This window comes from Vidua macroura, chromosome 8 (assembly GCF_024509145.1).
Source record: "Vidua macroura isolate BioBank_ID:100142 chromosome 8, ASM2450914v1, whole genome shotgun sequence".
In the NCBI taxonomy this organism is placed as follows: Eukaryota; Metazoa; Chordata; class Aves; order Passeriformes; family Viduidae; genus Vidua; species Vidua macroura.
In genome coordinates this window covers 5,576,708-5,595,039 of record NC_071578.1, presented here as the reverse complement: position 1 = coordinate 5,595,039, position 18,332 = coordinate 5,576,708, and the positions used below count along the sequence as shown (strand labels likewise).

At 45.9% G+C, this 18,332-nt stretch overlaps 1 protein-coding gene across 1 annotated transcript; it reads left to right on the top strand.

The window, feature by feature from the left end:
• The first annotated feature begins 557 nt into the window (after positions 1 to 557).
• BAG3 (BAG cochaperone 3) lies at positions 558 to 17,154 on the top strand. Its single transcript, XM_053984315.1, has 4 exons — positions 558 to 747; positions 11,850 to 12,188; positions 13,881 to 14,261; positions 15,845 to 17,154. Exons 1-4 carry the CDS (start codon positions 577 to 579, stop codon positions 16,616 to 16,618), a joined length of 1,665 nt encoding a protein of 554 aa, XP_053840290.1. The 5' UTR covers positions 558 to 576; the 3' UTR covers positions 16,619 to 17,154.
• The last annotated feature ends 1,178 nt before the right edge of the window (positions 17,155 to 18,332 follow it).

The following is an 18,332-nucleotide window of genomic DNA, read 5'->3' as shown; positions in this document are numbered from 1 at the left end:
ATCCGAAGAGCAACGCCTTCCCACACCCTCACTTAAGAAGCATTATTTTTGTTGTTTATCTGCCATAACCTCGAATTATCAGTCACGGGGCAGGGCGTTCTGGGGAGGAGCTTTGATCTTTCGCTCAGGGCACGGGGCAGTGGGAGCTGCCTTGCGAGAGTGCCGGAGGGCTGCGGGCTGCCCAAGGACGGGCTCGGGGCGCGGCAGGGACCGGCCGGAGCAGGGGGGCAGCTCGGCTGGTGCATTCACCCCGCGGTGCCGGTGGCGAGCAGCCCTGCCCTCGCTGCACACAGAGCCGGCCACGCCGTCCCGGGGACGCCTGCGGCTCCCGGGGCGTTCCCAGCGAGCCCTTCCCGGTACCCCGGGGGTCTGCCGAGCCGCGCTGGACACAGCCAGAAGTTTCCAGCCGGCGGCTCCTCGGCCGTCCCCCGCCCTCCTCCTCCGCGTCCCGCCTCTCGTCCCTCCCCCGCCGCCGCCTCCCGCGCCGCCGTTTCCAGACAGTTCCAGCCCCGCGCCCCCGCCCCCCGGCCCGCGGCGGATAAAGCGGCCGGCGCGGCCCCCGGGCACTGCCCCGCCATGAGCGCCGCCGCGCAGAGCCCGCCGCCGCCGCAGATGGAGGGCAGCGCCGAGCCGCTGCCCCCCGGCTGGGAGATCAAGATCGACCCGCAGACCGGCTGGCCCTTCTTCGTGGATCACAACAGCCGCACCACGACCTGGAGCGACCCGCGCCTGCGGGCAGCGCCGCAGGTAGGGCGGGGGTGCCCGGGCCGGGTGTCCCGGCGGGGCGAGGGGGGTCGGGGGCCGCGCTCCCCCCGCGCGTGGCGATGCGGTGAGGGCAGGAGCTGCCTTTTGTCTCTGACGCACTGCAGTCCCTTTTTTGTGCATTCAATCATTTGATACCTCGGTCCTGTAATGTTTATTTAAAGTTGGTTAAGTCCGCCCGGCCTGCCAGGGGAGAGGCGGACCTGATTTATTTTTCAGCTGTGAACTGCCCGAATGCTGGATCCTTTAAAAAAGGAGAGATCCGGCTCGGGCTCCAACTTTTTTTCTTTCCCCGTTTTCTTTTCCCTGGTCCTAAACTCTGCCGGCAGCTGCCGCTCCGGTTTTGTTCCGAAGCACGCTCGGGGAAAAGCCGCATCTCAGTCCAAATATGTCCATGGAAGGAGAGGCGCGGAGGGGAGAGCGGCCGGGGCCCTGCGGAATGACCCTTTCGGGTCGGGTTCTCCGGCCTTTGGGGAACACAGCCCGTTCCTTGGGGGAATACAGCGCTCTGACCCGACAGCGCGGCGGCTGTGGGCAGAAAGTGCTGGAAACTTGAGCCAAGCAGGATTTGCCCGGTGGGGAAAGCGATTCCCCGGGGTCTGGGCGCGCTTCTCTGCGCGGAGCATCGCGTAACCCCGGGCGCGCCGCGCTGCCCGGCTCCGCCGCGCTCCGGGGGCGTCCCTCCCGGCCGGGGGCTCGGGCATGTCCCGGGCACGGAGCCCAGCGGGGCTGGACCGGAGCCCGGGACCGGCGGCCGCCGGGGAGGGGCCGCGCCGGGAGCAGCGGCTGCTGCGGGGCGACTCCGGTGTAGCGGGGGGACAGCGGGGTCGGGGCTGCGGGAGCCCCGGTGAGGCGGGGGGACAGCGGGGTCGGGGCTGCGGGAGCCCCGGTGAAGCGGGGGGACAGCGGGGGTCGGGGCTGCGGGAGCCCCGGTGAAGCGGGGGGACAGCGGGGTCGGGGCTGCGGGAGCCCCGGTGAGGCGGGGGGGACAGCGGGGGTCGGGGCTCTGGGTCCCTGCAGCAGCGGGGAAGCGGCCGCGGGATGCGGCTGCACCTCTGTTGAAAGTTTTTCTCCCCTTGCCTCCCGTACAACGTGAGGAGCGACGCGCTCAAGAAGTGTTAATTATTTTATGAATTTACCGTTTCTTAAAATAGTAATTGCCCTGTTTGCGAGCGCAGACCGTGACTGAAAGCTCGGTGTGAGAGCAGCTGGCCTCGGAAAGGAAGGGATGTATTTCTCTATCACAAATTAACCCCCTTTGTAGCTCTCTAAGTGCTAGTTCGTTTGGTCTATAAATAAATTCTAGTAATAATACAGAGAGGTCTTAGAAAAATGCAATTTGAAAATAAGAATATTGAGACTAGCATAGGAAAAAGTGTTTTCTCTCCTTTTTGGAGGCACCTGCTAACACTTGCTGTTATGGTAGTAAAAATAAAAATAGTGTGTTTTTTATAACCACAGAATGTACTTGAAAAGAAAAGTGTGCTGTTTACTGAAAGGGTTTTGTTCCAGGAATACCACTTGAGACTAACCCATTTAACAGAATAGTCAGATTCAAGCTGCTTTCAATAATTGTGTGACGAGAGTTGGAAGCTGTCTGGTGGATCAGCCCTCTGCTTGAGTGGGTGCCTGAAACAAAACAAATTTTCACCCCTATCTCGTGTGAAATCTCTGGTGATGAGAAGTGCCTCTTCTGCCAATTGCAAGGGCTGTCACAGGTACAAAAAGCTGTATTTGCTTTTGAACAGCTTTTGTGGGACACACTCTTTTCCAAACAGGAAAATCTGTTATTCCTCACTGTAAGCAGGAACGTGTGCTTTGGGTTTGTTCACTGGGAGACAGAGAAATGCCTCTAGAGATGAGCTGTTGTTTTTTGGGAGTTTCTAGCTAAAAAAAGTCTTCCAGTTTACGGTGGTAGAAGTTCTGTGTAACTGCTCTCACACAGCCATTTATCAGAGCCTCGAGTTAAATGTGTCTGCTGGAATTCATGGACAGCTGCTGAAATCATCAGTTTGTTGAGTACCAGTGTATTCACAAGGACAGATACTAGTTAGCAAAAGAATCTTAGAATCAGGCCCAAGGGAAATATGTCTTTTTCTAAATGTTCTCTTAGCTGGGCAATGCCAAGGAAGGCAAATTACCCATTGACATTGACTTTCAAATCCAACAAGGATTTTTGAAGACGCCAGACTTTTGTTAATACCTAAACAGGTAGGAAGGACATAACCACAGATGAAAGCAAAAAAACAGATTTGATGGGGAGATCTTTCTGATTTCCTTCATTATTCTCAGCCTAGCTCAAACGAGAACTTGGGGCTTTTAAAAGTGATCTGAGAATCACAAAAGCTGACTGCATGTGTCAGACTTCATGCACCTTTTCAAGAATGATTATACAAAGCTCAAACTTGTGCTGACTCCATCACTGCATTGCTTTCACTGAAATAGGACAGCAAAATTAGAAATTTTTTAACCACCTTTGAGATGGTCTTGCACTAAATCCACCAATATTCTGTCTGCGAATGTTTGTTCCCTTTCTGAAAAGATTAGGCAATGAAATGAGGTTTTGCACTCTAAGTGGACAATGACTGGAGCACAGATCTAGGGCTAACTGAGCTTTTCTAGCTAGGTAAGAATATAGCTGAGACAGTGTCATTACAAAGTCCTGTTGTTCCCAAGTGCTTGATCTTGGCCTTCTCACTTACCCTAGGCTTAACATCAGTGTAGCCATGCTGGCTGCAGGAATCTGTGCCAGATACATAATCGGGTAAAAGTTGAAGTGGCCCTTTTGAAATTGTAACCCATATCAAAGCCATTTGAAAGCAATGAAACCAGATCTTGTTTTTGCATTTAACTCTGTATTTTAGGTGCATTTGTGAATTCAGATGGCTCTTGGTTATTTCCCTATTCAGTCTGACTTTTTTTTTTTTTAACTGGCCTGAAGGATGAGTATTCTTCTGCATGTTTGTTTCTGTTATGTGTAAGAAATCACTGCAGCATAAGGTTGGACTGGGGAGCCCTTCATGAGATAAAGGGAAAAATCTCATGTTGTTTCAGTGAGAAATAAGGGATGACTTTGCAAATGACAGAAAAATATTTGTTAATGAAGCTTCTTGGTAGACTAATGATTTTCTTTCAAGGATCTGATTAATTAACTGTAAGACATTTAAGGAGTAAGGCACAATCAATACTGTGAAGAGGTATATACATCTAGTAAAAAATGTGTTTATTAGCAGTGTCACTCGTCCTTTTTTTTGATAGAATTACTCATTTCCTATGCTTATTTGATGTAGTTATTTTCTGTGCTAACTGAGGGTATCACAGCTCTGCATACTTCCTGCAGGATTGTCTTATGGCATTAAATTGTTAACTTGGTGTTCCCCGAAGTGTCAATAAAAATAGATTGCATTTAAAGAAGAAAACGAAGAAGGTTTGTATAGGTATTTATCAATGCCCCTTCTATGTGTTGTTTCCACATGCAGTAAACCCCCCTGGGAAATAATGCAGCTAAAAATAAACCCAAGGAATTGACTGTGCTGAGCTTCACTGATGGATATTGGAGTGATCAATAGCTCACTGGTGCCTTGGGTTGGAGATAAAAGCTGCAGCAGCCAGGCACGAGTCAGGGAGCAGCCATAAAAGTGATCTACGATAAGTATTGGCTGCAGCAATGACTGCACAGGCTAAACAAAGGAAGAAGAAGCCATCTCACCCTGCTGCTGATGCTTCACTGGGGAACAACTGACTACACCTAAGTTTCCATCCTCCCCCTTCATGGCTGTTGCATCTCTTTTCTCTCTGCTTCCCCAAATAAGTCTGAAGTCACTCAATTCACATCTCTTTAGCAGAGGGCTTATTTTTGAGCACTGACTTCTTGTGGTCAAGTTGACTGAAAAATCCTTGGTAGACCAAATTAGAAATTGCATTGAGAGGTCAGAACAGCCTCTCTGAAGCTGCACCTCTCACAGTGGTTCTCCTCAGGGGGAAGGGAGTGTGAGGTCAGCTTAGTAACATTTAAGGTTTCTTCCACCTGCAGTGTTTTTACATTCCTAATGCTGATGTGCATTCTGTCAGGCTAATAAGTTAGTTACTGGATTAAAAAGGTACTGTACAGAAAAGACTTAATAGGTAGGAGTGGTAAAATTATCAGTAGGGGATTTTTTGGAGGGTTGTGTCCTGGCTTTGCCCAGATTCCCTGCAGCTGCTTGGTGCAGTTATTTAAACTGTCACCTGTCAGAACGTGGTGAGCAGGGAGTTAACTTATGGACATATCAATTAACCTGAAAACAAGGGGTGGGGCTAATCGGAAATAGGAGACAGGAGCACGAGGAAATGATACTGGAGATAATGCAAGAGGAAAAGCAGAGAAGCTGCTGCAGGGTTCTGTGTAACTCCTACACAGAGGCACCGTGTGCCCCTTATCTAAAGGACAAAGAAAGAATACTTGTGCCAGGTGGCAGCATTCTTACCTAGGAACTGTATTTTTAACACTTGTATGCACAGGCAGAACTTTTCCATGACTGCGTGGCAGAAATAGAATTGTTCCCACTTGAACCATGATAGGGCCAGGTAACAATCCATTATACCTCGGGGTGTGCAGACAGTATCACTCTATAGGTGAGCTGTGGTCTCTCTTCATGCCAAGGTAAATGTAAATGAGAAGAAATGGCTTGTTCACAAAGATCACATTACTTAATTACAGGCAAAAAGAAATGCTGTATCTTAAATAAGTTGCAGAAGCTGTTGGTTTGATTATTTTTATTTTTCCTTCTTGGTTTTACCGACAGGAAAATCAGGCATGGGGTGGGGAAGAGACTTGTCTGACATTACCCAGTAGGCTGAGTAGCACAAAAGTGTGTTTTTTATGGCTGATGGCAAAGCCTTATAATTAATAAAAGAGGTGCAATGTACAAGTGCTCTTATAATGTCAGAAAATTGCTCTTTAAGGAAGTGAAGTAAGAAAACTGCTGTGTACAAAATTAAATTTTAGATGAAAATGTGAAGCCTGACTATAAACTGAAATTCACAGTCCACTCTTCAACCATTAACTGCTTATTCTCTTTTTTTTTTTTTTTTATGAGGCATTGTTTTGCTAATTTTTGAGGCTTGTGCTTTCTGATGTATTTCAGATTCCTGGGTCATAACTAAGAGGAAAGCAACAGTTTGGCCACCTGTTTCTTAGGTAATGAGGCAGTGAACAGAAATAACTGAATAAAGTGTCATTCTCATCCCCCTTGGCAAGGATATTTCTTAGCACTCTGAAGGGCTTTTCTCTAACTCCATCCCCTAAAGCTGGCGGGGTGGGTGGTGATCCCAGCTCTCCAAGAGCACTCATTGTTTCTTTCTCAGACATGTTCAGTTTGGCCCATCAGGTGCTTTCAGTGCCAACTTCCACTCATGGGCACACAGGGCAGGTGTTGTCATGTCTGCACCAAAGCATTTCAGCTCAAGAAAGAATTTTCCTAGTGATTAAAAGAGGACAGGTTTTGTTCCTGGAACAAGATTGAGCTGCAAGATAGCCAACATATTTGCTCCATTAAGGCTCTCTGTCCTGAAGAGTTTAGGATTAGTTTTCTCCTTCAGTTTTTAATGGTGCTTATTTATTTCTAATGGCATCGGTTAGAGCAAATGTTAATGTAATGCTTGTATAATACAATTTGATAATTACAAGAGAGAACAAAAGGCCTGTTTGCCTACACATGTGTATGTTGGGAAATAAAACTCAGCATTCAGCAAGTAGAACATCAAAAGCAGCTTGGCCTGTAATTGGGTTACATGATGCGACTGACACAGAGTCCTACTGAGACAGCTCATGCAACTAAGCTTATTCATGGTTCCCTTCAGTCATTAGCTAATGATATCTTGCTCAAATGCCTATGTGCTCAGTCTATATATTTAAGCACAAATTGTGAGTAAAAGGGTGAGAATGCAAATGTCTGCAGCAGCTGAGGCAGGGCTGTAAGAAGTTTGGAGTCAGCACTGTGAGTAAATCACTGGGTACCCTGCAACTCATGTAGTTCTCTGGGCAGTGTTAGTAAAAACCAGCTCATGCTGATGTTGTGCTATCAATGTGTTCAAACACACAGCAGCCATGAGGAGCTTCTGAGAAATACTTGGGATATGTTGATTTCTATTGGTAGCAAAGGTTGTGTAGTACTTCTGTAGTTCATGCAACAAAGAAGGAAAGAAGGTCTGGCCAGAAGTAAAGTACAAGTGGATGTGGAATCTAATTCCAATGGTTAAAGTTTTGCCTTTCTATGACAAAAGCTGTATTTTCTTTAATAAATAGAATAGCTACTTCATTCTTAATTTGAATAATGCGTACCACTGGCTTTTTTTGTTATTCATGGCAGTTTCTGGTAAAATATAGGTTTGAGCAAGTGTGTGAGTGAAACTTGGTTGCTATATCACTCATTTTGGTTATATTGCTGTATTTGATGGTGAAAGAACAGAATAATGCTATTCCCTTCTTCCTAAATAGATGGGATTTGGCCTTAAAGTTATGAAAGGTGTGTTCTCAAGTAAGATTTTGTGAAGTACTGGTAATTTCTCAGTCATTTGAGCAACCAGAATAATTGTTTGTGTGGTACTCTATAGCAGCAGCTTACAAGTTCAGAATGACACTGGAGTCAGTGGACCATCTGCATACAGAGAAGTTGTTTAATCTCTTGGCAGTGTTGGTAAATTTTGTTTTCCCCTTGCTAGATAATATTTACAAAACCAGTGCAATTTAAATACTTGCACTGCTGCTCTGCAAGAGCTGCAGGGGTGCTACAGGTGTGACTAGCATGTGCTTTAGAGACTGATTTGACTGTACTGCAAATAATATCAGTACAGGTTAAGAAAAATGCAGGAGTGCAATGGCAACAAAGGAGGTTTTTAGACTTTATTCTGTAGCCTAGTTCAGTATTGGAGGAATGACAAATGTATTATGTAAGGTGTCTCAAAAGGGAGATTCTGAATTTGATACAACTATTCAAGTCATTGAACGTGAATACAGAATATTTTGACAAATTTAATTTGAACAGTAGAGCTGTCTTGGAAAACTCCAGTGGCAATTTGCTGGCATCAGCAGTGACTGAATTTGCAGGTTTCTGTGTTTGGGTCTGGAATAACACTTGAGCAGACTTGGGGCACACTAGGAGTTAGCCATTATCCACTCTAGATAGTACAGCTCTGCTGGGAACCCTGGTGCAAGGTTGTGCTTTTGCTCTTGCTGTCACTTTTCTTATTCCAGTGGCTCATGGCTTCAAGCCATTTATAAATGGGAGCAAGTTGGAGGATTTTAGTGTCAGTCCTGACAGTGCCCTTCCCACGGGAAGCCAGCAGTAGGATGTGGGGGGATGAAGTGTTTTTTCCAGTTGCACAACTCGTGCTGGCTGCACCTTTATTTATCCTGGCGATGGCCTCACAACAGAAACACTCGTCCCGAGAGCTGTGAGCACTGTCCCTGCTCCTGAGCAGATCTTCAGGCACAGCTCCACTGTCCCTCCTGCAGCTGGGCCAAACCTCTCATTTGCCTGGATGTGATGGCTTACCTCAGCATCTCCTGAAGTGCTGGATCAGGTTTGAGTTCCTGCGTGTATTTGAGACTACCTGAAATGTCAATTGGAACTGTCGTGAAAATTTCCGAGCTGCTCAAGGCAGTTTTTGCTTTTTTGTGCTCCCTCCTTTTGAGGGATTCTCTCTCTTCAAGGTAAATTGAGTGTGTGATCACAGCTGGGATTGCTGATAGTCAGTCCTGGTACTTAGTGAAAATTAGTTGATGCTCTGCTGCTAGTAGCTATTCTCAGTTTTAAGGAACATCTTATTTCCTTAGATGAGGGCAGGAGAAATTTGCTTCAATTTGTTTTAATGGAGAAACCTGAGTTTGGTTCCTGTTTTTGTATACTTAAACCAGGAAGGATGATGGACTAAGACTTGTCATTTGTTGGTCATTCTCTTTGTGCATATTTGAATTAAATGTGAGCTCTGGACTTCTTTCAGGTAACAGGTTTGTTAATGTAATGAGCAAGAACTGTATCTGACAGAAGGCAAATAAAACAAAAAAATGGTTACTTTTTATTGTGCTGGCTGTTCTGTGGAATTAAAGCATTAGGAAGAAATCAGTGAATTTCTTTAATGTAGTGTGAAGGTGACTTTTCCAGAGCTTGATTCCATTCCTCCCTATTGGCACAGTGTTCCCGGGCACACCTGAGCTTTTCCTGAACTCTTCCAGAACCTGTTTGTCCAGGCTGGAAACACAGGCTCTCCTGCACAGAACAGAATGCTTTGGCCAGAAGTTTGGAGACAGGGACATTGGGATCTGCACTCACTCGCTGCTGTGTCAGATTCTCACTAAATACAGACCCAAACCACTGGCAGCATCTCCCCAAACCCAGGGCCTCCTCAGTGGTGTCATTCCCCTGTGATGGGACTTTCAGAATACCTGGATTGTCCCTGTTTGTGATTGTACCACGGTGGGAAGAAAGAATGTTAAAGATGTGGTGATACAAGCAGGCTAATGTAGGCAACTGTTTGCAGAGTTAAGTATTAATTAAGTGTTGAAGGGGACAGTGTAGATGAGGAAGTGCAGTTGTGATGAGAGCACCTTTCCTAAACCTGATCTGTGCCTCGGAGCCACTGATGGTGGGAAAAACAAGGATGCTGCATTTGCTCTTTTAGCAAGAGCTGTTCCAGTATGACTGCACAGTTGAGGCCTCTGTGGTTAGACCTGACTACAGGGGAAAAAAGCCTGCAACAAAGGACCTGTTTGAAATACTAACTTTCCACAGGAGCAGCACAGGTTGTCTGAAGCTGTAAGAATACGTGAGAAATCATGGAAGGACAGTCTATTACAAGAAACACAAAACAACAAAACAAAAACCCCTTAGGTATTGACAGAAGCTTAACTTATAAACTGGATGCTTTGAAAAAGCAGTCCAACCTGATTTATGCCTTGGTTTTGGGCTGCCTCTTTTGTATTTCCTAGCAGGGCTTAAGTTGCAGTGGCAGATTTCTCAGATTGCTGAGAAGGTTCAAAACAAGGGCAGCCCCACGGGTCTGAACATGAAGGCAAGGGAGGGGAAGCCCATGGCTGGACTCTTTGGGGGGTTCATGGAGGGTGGGGGGAGTGGGACACTGTCCATGTTGAATGATTTATCATAGTGGGGCACTCCAGAAAACTGGAGATCTTCTCCCCAAATGAAGCCATCAAAGACAATGCAGACCCCAAAACAGCCCCTCCCTTTGGGCAGTTCTGTTCTCCCCCTCCTCAGGTGGGGCGGAGCAGCTTTGGCTGCCACCACCTTCTCATGCCAGAGCACCTGTAGCTGCTGCAGGCCCACCCAGCTCCTAAACCCTTCCTGCAGAGATGTGGAAGTGAGGGAATCTCCTTTTTATAGCGGCTGTAGGTGGGGTGGCTGCTCGGGTTACTGCAGCGGGGACACTGGCGAGCAGCTGGCGCTCGCAGAATGCCCAGAGTCAGCGCACCAAGGTGCTGCTTCCCGCTGGGAATCGTCGGCTCCCCTCCCAGCCCAGGCTCTGACACACGCTTGGCTCCAGCACGGCCTCACATTGTTGTCAGCTGAGCACACCTCAGGTTTATTTATTTTTTTTTTTATTTTCCGGCAAATGCAGTTTGCTGACGTACCACCGCGTCCCTCTGGATCCCGGCAGAGCTGCGGGGCCAGGGTTGTGCTGGTGGTGGAAGGTGGAAGAGCGAGTGTGTGTTGGTGTGTGGGGTTCTGAAAGCCCCTGCCAGCCTGTGTGCAGCAGGGGAATGTGGTTTCCTGGTAGGGTGAATTTAAAATGACTCATCCGTGGATCCCGGTGCAGACGTTGGCATGAGATCATCCTTGTTCTGCAGCTGGGAAAACCAACTTCAGCCTGCTTCTCTCTGCGAACTTTCTAGGCCTGGCTCTCCTCTGTGCCTCTTCTAGAATTCTTCCTTTGTGGAGGATATTTTTTTTTTTTTTTTAATGAGTAAAAGGAAATGGAACAGTGGGGCTCAGACTTTGAACTTGTTCCTTTCAGTGTTTTTTGTCTTTGTTTACATAAATAACAGCCTCGATTCTCTACGGTTTTATTGCTCAGAGGAAATCTCAGAAATCAGTTTTTAAGGTGATACTATCGTATAGGAAGAACACTGATAATCTGGTTGGTAAAACAGTGAATTCCTGATGAATTAGTATGTTAATGTGTACAGGAGCAACATGAAATATTTTTGCAGCTTAAACACCTCTTTAAAAATAGGGTTTCCAACACTTGCACCATATGTCCCCTTATTAAATTCTCCTCTTACTGAATAATGACATTACCCTCTGAATGACAGAGGTGCTTGTTATATGATCTGACTTAGAGATACATCTGGAACTTGGCCCTCGTGGGGTCTCAAAATAGAATGACCAGTGCAGGAAGAACTTACTAGAGGACTTGTGAGGGCTCTTAGTACGAACCACTTCCACCCTTGCCAGAGCTTTTTGTCCAGTGAGTTTTCTCAGACAACACAGGGATTTTTAAATCTTGATTTTCAGTGTTTTCCTCTTTGTTAAGATATTCTGTCTTCCCTTTCCTTCAATATTTACTGAACCAGATCCTCCTTAGCTGGAAGTCAATACATTTTCAGCGTGCAGTGTCAGTATCTCTTCAAATAGCCAGTGGGGAGAACGATACCAACAAAATCTGTGCTTCTGTTGGGATTAGTCTTCTTTGCAAGTGTCTTTTCAGATGTGTTCTGAGAGGTGCTGAGGAAATGTCTTTGGTCCCGTCCCGTTGGTACTTGTTTGAATTGGATGAGTTCCCTCTGAAGAGGCTGGGCTGGTGGCTAAGTGGTAGTGATGGTAAATAAGAAATCCAGGTGGAATTAAGCAGGTATTTCAAAGAACAAGTGAATGCTTTTGAGAAGCCCCACACATAAGCAGACTTTTTAGCTTCCTCCCCTTTCCTGCAGTGTTGGCACCTGCTGTTGGCTGCCCTGCACAGGCTTGAGAGGCTCTGAGCTCCTCATACGCATCTGATGCTGCTTTTTGCACAGACCTTTAGGGCAGCTTTCTCTTGCCACGCTTACTGAGCTACCAACAAGCTGTTTTCTGTGCTGTTCTCCCTTGCAGGAAGGCCAGTCCTCAGCAAATGGCCCATCTCGCGACAGCCCCAAGCAGCCGGCGGCCCGAGAAGGACACGTGGGCTACCCCAAGCTGCGGGCGGGCTACATCCCCATCCCCGTCATCCACGAGGGCATCGACGGCCGGCAGCAGCACCCCTGCTTCTCCTCCCCGCAGCCAGGCCTGCAGAGGTACAAGACAGAGGCCGTGCCCGCCCCGGGGCAGGCTCAGGCACCCCTCAGGGGGGGCTATGGTGGCCCCGAGTCGCCGGCGGAGGCCACGGCGGCCGATAAACAATGTGGACAGACACCGGCAGCTGCGGCGGCGCCGGCCACGCACGGACCCGAGGTGAGCGTCAGCGGCGCTGGGCTCTGCTTGCAGCGCTCTTTGCAGCATTTACGGCCTGAATGTCACACGGGGAGCTTAAAACGCCCGGCTCGCCCCGCAGGATTGTGTTTTCCCCAACACTTGCAGGGTACTGAAAGTGCACAGTCATGGCAGCGTGAATATGTATGGGGTTTTTTTCCTAGCGTCACCCGCTTCTGTTCTGGAATGATTCTGCAGAGATAAATGCAGAGCTGAGCAGGCCCTGTGGCAGGGCAGGGCTTTTTTTAGGGTTTGCACAGGTTCCCCCACAAGTGGAGAATGCAGACAGGCCTCTTGTGTTCTGCACCGTGAGTCAAACTGAGTGAACAAAGTGGGAGAGACAAGTGTCCAGTCAGCTAACAACCCAGGCCACTTCAGAGGATCTTTGCTTCCTAATTGCAAATTTCAGTTGTGTGAAATGGATTTACATATATGGAGCTTTAGCAGTGAGTTGTAAAGTATTTTTGTCCTTCAGTGGCATGTGAAAATATTTTCAGACTATGAAATTCTTTGAAAAAATGTCACCCTGCTTGTTTTGTGTTTCAGAAGGTGGGATTTTTGGCCTGCTCTCTGTAGAGAATTAGCAAATTGGTATTCTTGTAATATATGGAAATATAAACCTCATTTTTATTCAAAGTAAGATGAGCAGGAAACACAGCCTTCACCAAGCTGAAAACATATCAAGTCTGTAATTCAACAGTGGTGGCATCTTCTCTGCAACCCATTTGGAGTTTGAAGAATGTAATTAAAATCCTGTTGGCAGGTTTCTCAGCTGTCTTGACTAACCATGCCTGTCTTAAGACAACAAGCTCAGCTTTTCCTTCTCCCAGCTGTGTACAGCTTTGCCCTGTCTGCAGAGTGGCTTTAGAAATGTGTCTTCTGTGCCATTTAATGGAGATAATCAGGGAGAGAGGGCCTCAGAACTTGCTGTTACACGCTCAGGCAGTGCAGTGTGGGTGCCAAGTGACCAGAGCCTGTGTTGGGGACCCTCCACTGCACATCAGCAGTGCCACCAGTAGTGCCACTGATGGGTGCTGTAATGCAAACCATCATTTATTTATCCAGGGTTCCTGCTGTTCTGTGGGCAGCTGAGCAGTTGATCAGCACCAGAAGAGGGGTCTTGTTCCCCTTCTCTCCTGCCTTGCCTGCACTCTCCTCTTGCAGCTCCAGTCTGGCCTTTTCCAGGAGAGGGGGCAAAGGGGAATTAGCCATATCTGCATCACCAAATTAATGACGTGCTCTAAAAAAACCCCAACAAAACATACAAAATCTGTTTGTGTGGCCAGGATCAGAAGTCAGTGCTGTGTGCTCTTAGGGGTTTGGGCTTGTCTCCAGCACGTAATTTGTTTGCTTAGTTTACCTCAAATTTAACAGGTTTAGACAGGAACAGCCATGCAAAAGCAGCAAACATTCTGACTGAGCATCCACTCCCTGCTCATTTCAGGGCTGGGAATGCTGTAACTCAGGTTCCTGCTTGTTATAATGATGCTCTCACAACTTATGTGGTTTGTCTAGTGAGGCTCTTGGCCAGAAAACCAGGGAAATGGAGTCCTTGCATGCCGGAAACACGAGTTCAGTTTCTATGATGCTTGCCCCCTTTTCTCTTTAGAAATGAAAAGTATTGTGAACACACGATGGTTAACATTTAATAATGGCTTTTTGTTTTCATGGCAGCCTCAACCTCCTGGAGCATCTGACCCTCCAACAGTTTCCCCTCAGACCTCTGGCAGACCCAACGCGGGGAGCCATCCGCTTCCTCGCGGTTATATTCCAATCCCCGTGATCCATGAAAATATGCCACGTCAGCCAGCACAAGCCTACCACCAGGCACAGAAGACCCACTACCCTGCCCAGCAGAGCGAGTTCCAAGCCCACCAGCCGGTGTTCCACAAAATCCAGCCGGAGGAGCGGGAGCCCAAGGCGGCGCGAGCGCAGTCTCCGTTCCGAGTGGCTCAGAGAGGCTCCTCCAGTCGGGAGAGCTCCCCGGCCAGAGTGAGCACCCAGATGCAGCCCCCAGCTCCCATCCGAGTGCAGACAGTAGTAGACAGACCCCAGGTATGTAGAATGGGGAAGTGATTCACCTGCCAGGGACCTGAGCGTGGCTAGAGCTGAAAAATGAGCTTGTACTAACACATACATGAGAGCACCTAAAGCAGTCTTCACTGCTAGATTTAAACAGACTGGGAGATCCTGAGATAAGCAACAAGTTGCCTTTCTACCTGTCAGGACTGTGGTGGATCACTGAAATATGATTTAACACACGATTTAATCTTCTCTTGTCAGAGTATAATTTGGTGTAATTACACTGAGGTCACTGATGTTGCATTATGTTTATGAGACGAAAACCAGGTCTGTGGGATTTGTGACATCTATGTAAATATACTTCACTGATGTCTCAGAACCATTTAGGGGATAGCATCAGATACACAAAGTAATTTTTGCTATGAAGAAAGAGGATAAGCAAAATCCAGAGCTTTTTATTCTTGTGACTTGAAGCATGTTCTTGGTCATAGAACCTGCTGCTCATTGAACATTTTTTCCATGTTAGAATTCTTACTAAAACTACAATTAAAAGGCTACTGGGAATTAGGCAACTGTGAGTGTGTGGAAGGGGGTATGTACAGAAAGAAGCCTTGATTTCCTCTCTGGAGATTTTTTCACATTAAAAATGACAGGAGCAGAATTAGGTTAATAGTTTTGAAAGGCCAGGTTAGGACAAAACAAGGAAGACTCAAGATTTAATGGCATAATCTAGGTCAGTGCTAATTTATTTTTGTAGGTGAGAGTTTGCGCTCCCTAATCAAATTTTATGTTTAACAGGTAAAGCAGTAACAGATTCTCAGTGTGGGCCATTTACGTGCTTGTTTTAAATAAAATACAGGTATTTTACTCCAGCCATTTAAATCCATGACAGCTGGATTTAGTATCTTTCAAAATCACTGTTTTTATGCCCAAGCAACTAAGGGGAGTAGCAGGGGGAGGAAAATGCAGATCTCATAAATTCCAGTTTTCTGCTAAGATTTCAAAACTAATCTCAATTTCAAGAGATTTCTGATTTGATGATTGAAAAGTGGAGTAATCCCGAGGATGGTCTCTAATCACTACAGTGTAATAAGATTGACACAGTAACCTCTGCATGTAAATAGGTTAAAGGTTAAAAATAAGCACTAACCAAAACAGGAATGTCCTGAAAACAAGAATAGGATGAGAATAATCCAAAGTGTGATTAAAACTCAAAGTAGTTGGCTTTTCAAGAAAGATGAGCCCTTAATTGGTGAAAGGGGATGAAATCTTTCTTCAGCAAGAAATCTCGCTGAATTAAGCTAGGTGAGGGCTTTGCTCAAAGGTCCTGTCTTTTAAACCTGCTTTTGGGGCTGATTTTACTGAGCATGGGCAGGATTTGGTGGGTTGAAATTTAATGTTTGAGAGAGTTGATTGGTGACTGTAATAACTGTTCAGCACAGTGCTATTTTTCAGTTTAAAACAGTAAAATTCAGCAATGCTCAGGGAAGATTAAACATCTCGTGTGTGTGAAATTGCACTGGTAGGAGTACAAAAAATTAGATGTTAGATTACTTGTTCTTTAGAGGGAAATAAGGAGCGTTGTGTCTCAACACAAAACTTGCCTTGCTCACCAGGTTTCTCAGCAACAAGTCCCAGCTCAGGAGCCACCAAGACCAGCCCCTCCTCCTGAAGTCAAGCCTGACAACAAGGCAGCCCCCCCGCCCGAAACAGAGGCCCCCTCCACATATATCCCAATCCAGGTCACCCACCAAGAACCAGATCCTAAACCACAACCCCAGAAGCCTCCAGCCATGGCAGAGAAAGCTGATAAAAAGGCTCCTTCCCCTGCTAAGGCTGCTCCTCCCCAGGAAAGGCCTCCTCCCGAAGAAGCGGCGCCGCCAAAGACGATGGAAACAGGAGAACCTCAAAAGCATCCTGGTGTTTTGAAAGTGGAAGCAATTCTGGAGAAAGTACAAATGCTTGAGCAGGCAGTCAACTCCTTTGAAGGCAAGAAAACTGACAAAAAGTACTTGATGATTGAAGAGTATTTGACCAAAGAGTTGCTAGCCCTAGACTCAGTGGACCCTGAGGGTCGCGCGGATGTGCGCCAGGCCAGGAGAGATGGTGTAAGGAAGGTCCAGACCATTTTGGAAAAACTTGAACAGAAAGCAGAAGATGTCCCAGAACCTGTTCAAGTTGATGGACTTCAGCCAAATTTGCCAGAGCTTAAGCCACCACAGGAAATCATGGAGATTGAACCTGTGGAAGTCAAGAGCAAGGGAGATACCACTAATAAAAATGCTAAAGAGGAAACCAAAATGGAAAGACATCAACCTGAAACCAAGGAAGAAGTGTTTACCAATCTCGCCACCACAACAAACACATCCAATAACCCAACTGAACCGTAGCCATGTGCTGAAATCAAAATCTCTCAGACTTTATAACTTAAAGTGTGTTTAAGTGAATTTTAAGTTGCATGCATTTCCGGAGCTCTTTTCAACTGGTTTTAATCAACATAGCAGCTTGGGACACAGTGAACACTTTGTGGGGAAAGGAGGGAGCTAGAAAGAAAGTGATGCATTTATCCTTTATTCTTACACTATGTAAAAGACATGTTTCAAAAATAAACCCTGTACATTAATTGCTTTTAGATAAGCTGAATGGAAAAGAAAAATGACTTCAGGGTTAATATTGATGCGTGTTGTTTAAGGTGTATTCTTTTGCAGGTGATTTTTGTAAAATCAGTGGCCTGCATTGTCAGAATACCAGTCCTCCTGCAAGTATAGCCACTCTTAACAGTAATGTTTTTACTTTTAATGTTCACAGTTGGGCACTTTAAGTAATGATGGATAGAAAGTGTGCAAGAAACTGTAGGGATATTTATATGTGTGCAGGACTTCAATGCTATATTTTAAGAGGGAAATAAAATAATATGGAAGCCTAATTTAGTCTTGTGATTTTATAAGCTGGAACTGTAAAGGCAGTAATTAGTTTTAAATACACTCTTGTGAACACAGAGATTTGTTAGTGCAGCATTATAGTTGAAGTCTGACAGCTGTTTTCTCATCAAGGCAAAACATGCCTTTCTCTATTCATGTCCTCCCTTCTGATGTTGTTGCTGTGTCACATCTATGGATTGAGAAAGGAATTTGGCTGAGCATTTCTGCCCCCTCACCCTGGAAGTCACCATTTGACAGAAATGTTCATAACATTGAGATCTGTGGTTGTCTTACAGAAATTTTCAGATCTTAACTTCTTCTGCAAAGTCACTATTGTTTTATTAACAAGTACAGGAATTTTGTATGCAGAAGTACACTTTTTTGTGTTTAGAAATACATTTTGTATTCATAGAGTCAGTAGGATTCCTCTCACTTTGTGAACAGTTTTAAGCAATGCTTTGTTCAAAGGATTAACAATTTGCACTTAAGCAAGAGAGATAAACCATTTTTCAGCTATACCCATGTGAAATGAAAGCAGCAGAGTCAATGCAGGGGAGGAAGGGGTCCTAAATGAAATACAGAAGTTACACTTGACTTGTTAATTTTACAAATGCAAATTTTCTTTCACCTGATAGCATGTTTGCAGCATAGAACCCCAAATTTATGAATGCTGAAACAAATCTGCTCGAGGCAATTGATCAATTACTGAACTACACTTAGAATCATAAGAGTGCATTTGAAAAAAGGTCTAAGCCCATCTGAAAATCTCTTCTTTTTAATAGGCATGTTGAGAGTGGTCATTGGAAACTGTCACTCTTTGTTTTAAGGTAACAATATAGCATGTAAATTATGCTGCAATATGTGTAGCATTTTGGCTGTGAACTGTCTACTTAGTTGCAGGTGGAAGGTTGATGCTTCTTTTTGTTTCATTTTCATAGTGAACAGCACCGTGTGAGAATACACAATGTCTTGTAACCTTTTGGCTGCTCCAGCTTTGGGAGCAGCATTTGAGGCATTCTAGAAGAAGAGGTGTGAAAGTTCAGCTGCCTGCATAATTCCTGCATGAACTCACTTCAGTGGCACATTGCTCGTGCAGGGTTACATTTCAGCTGAGGACAGAAATCTGACATCATGTAACAAAAATACTTAAATTGCGGAAAATCAGCTGCGGATTTCTAGAACT

Coding starts and splice junctions, on each gene's coding strand:
- BAG3 (XM_053984315.1), top strand. CDS start 577: ATGAGCGCCGCCGCGCAGAGCCCGCCGCCGCCGCAGATGGAGGGCAGC. Junction 748..11,849: donor GCCTGCGGGCAGCGCCGCAG/GTAGGGCGGGGG, acceptor TCTCCCTTGCAG/GAAGGCCAGTCCTCAGCAAA. Junction 14,262..15,844: donor CAGTAGTAGACAGACCCCAG/GTATGTAGAATG, acceptor CTTGCTCACCAG/GTTTCTCAGCAACAAGTCCC.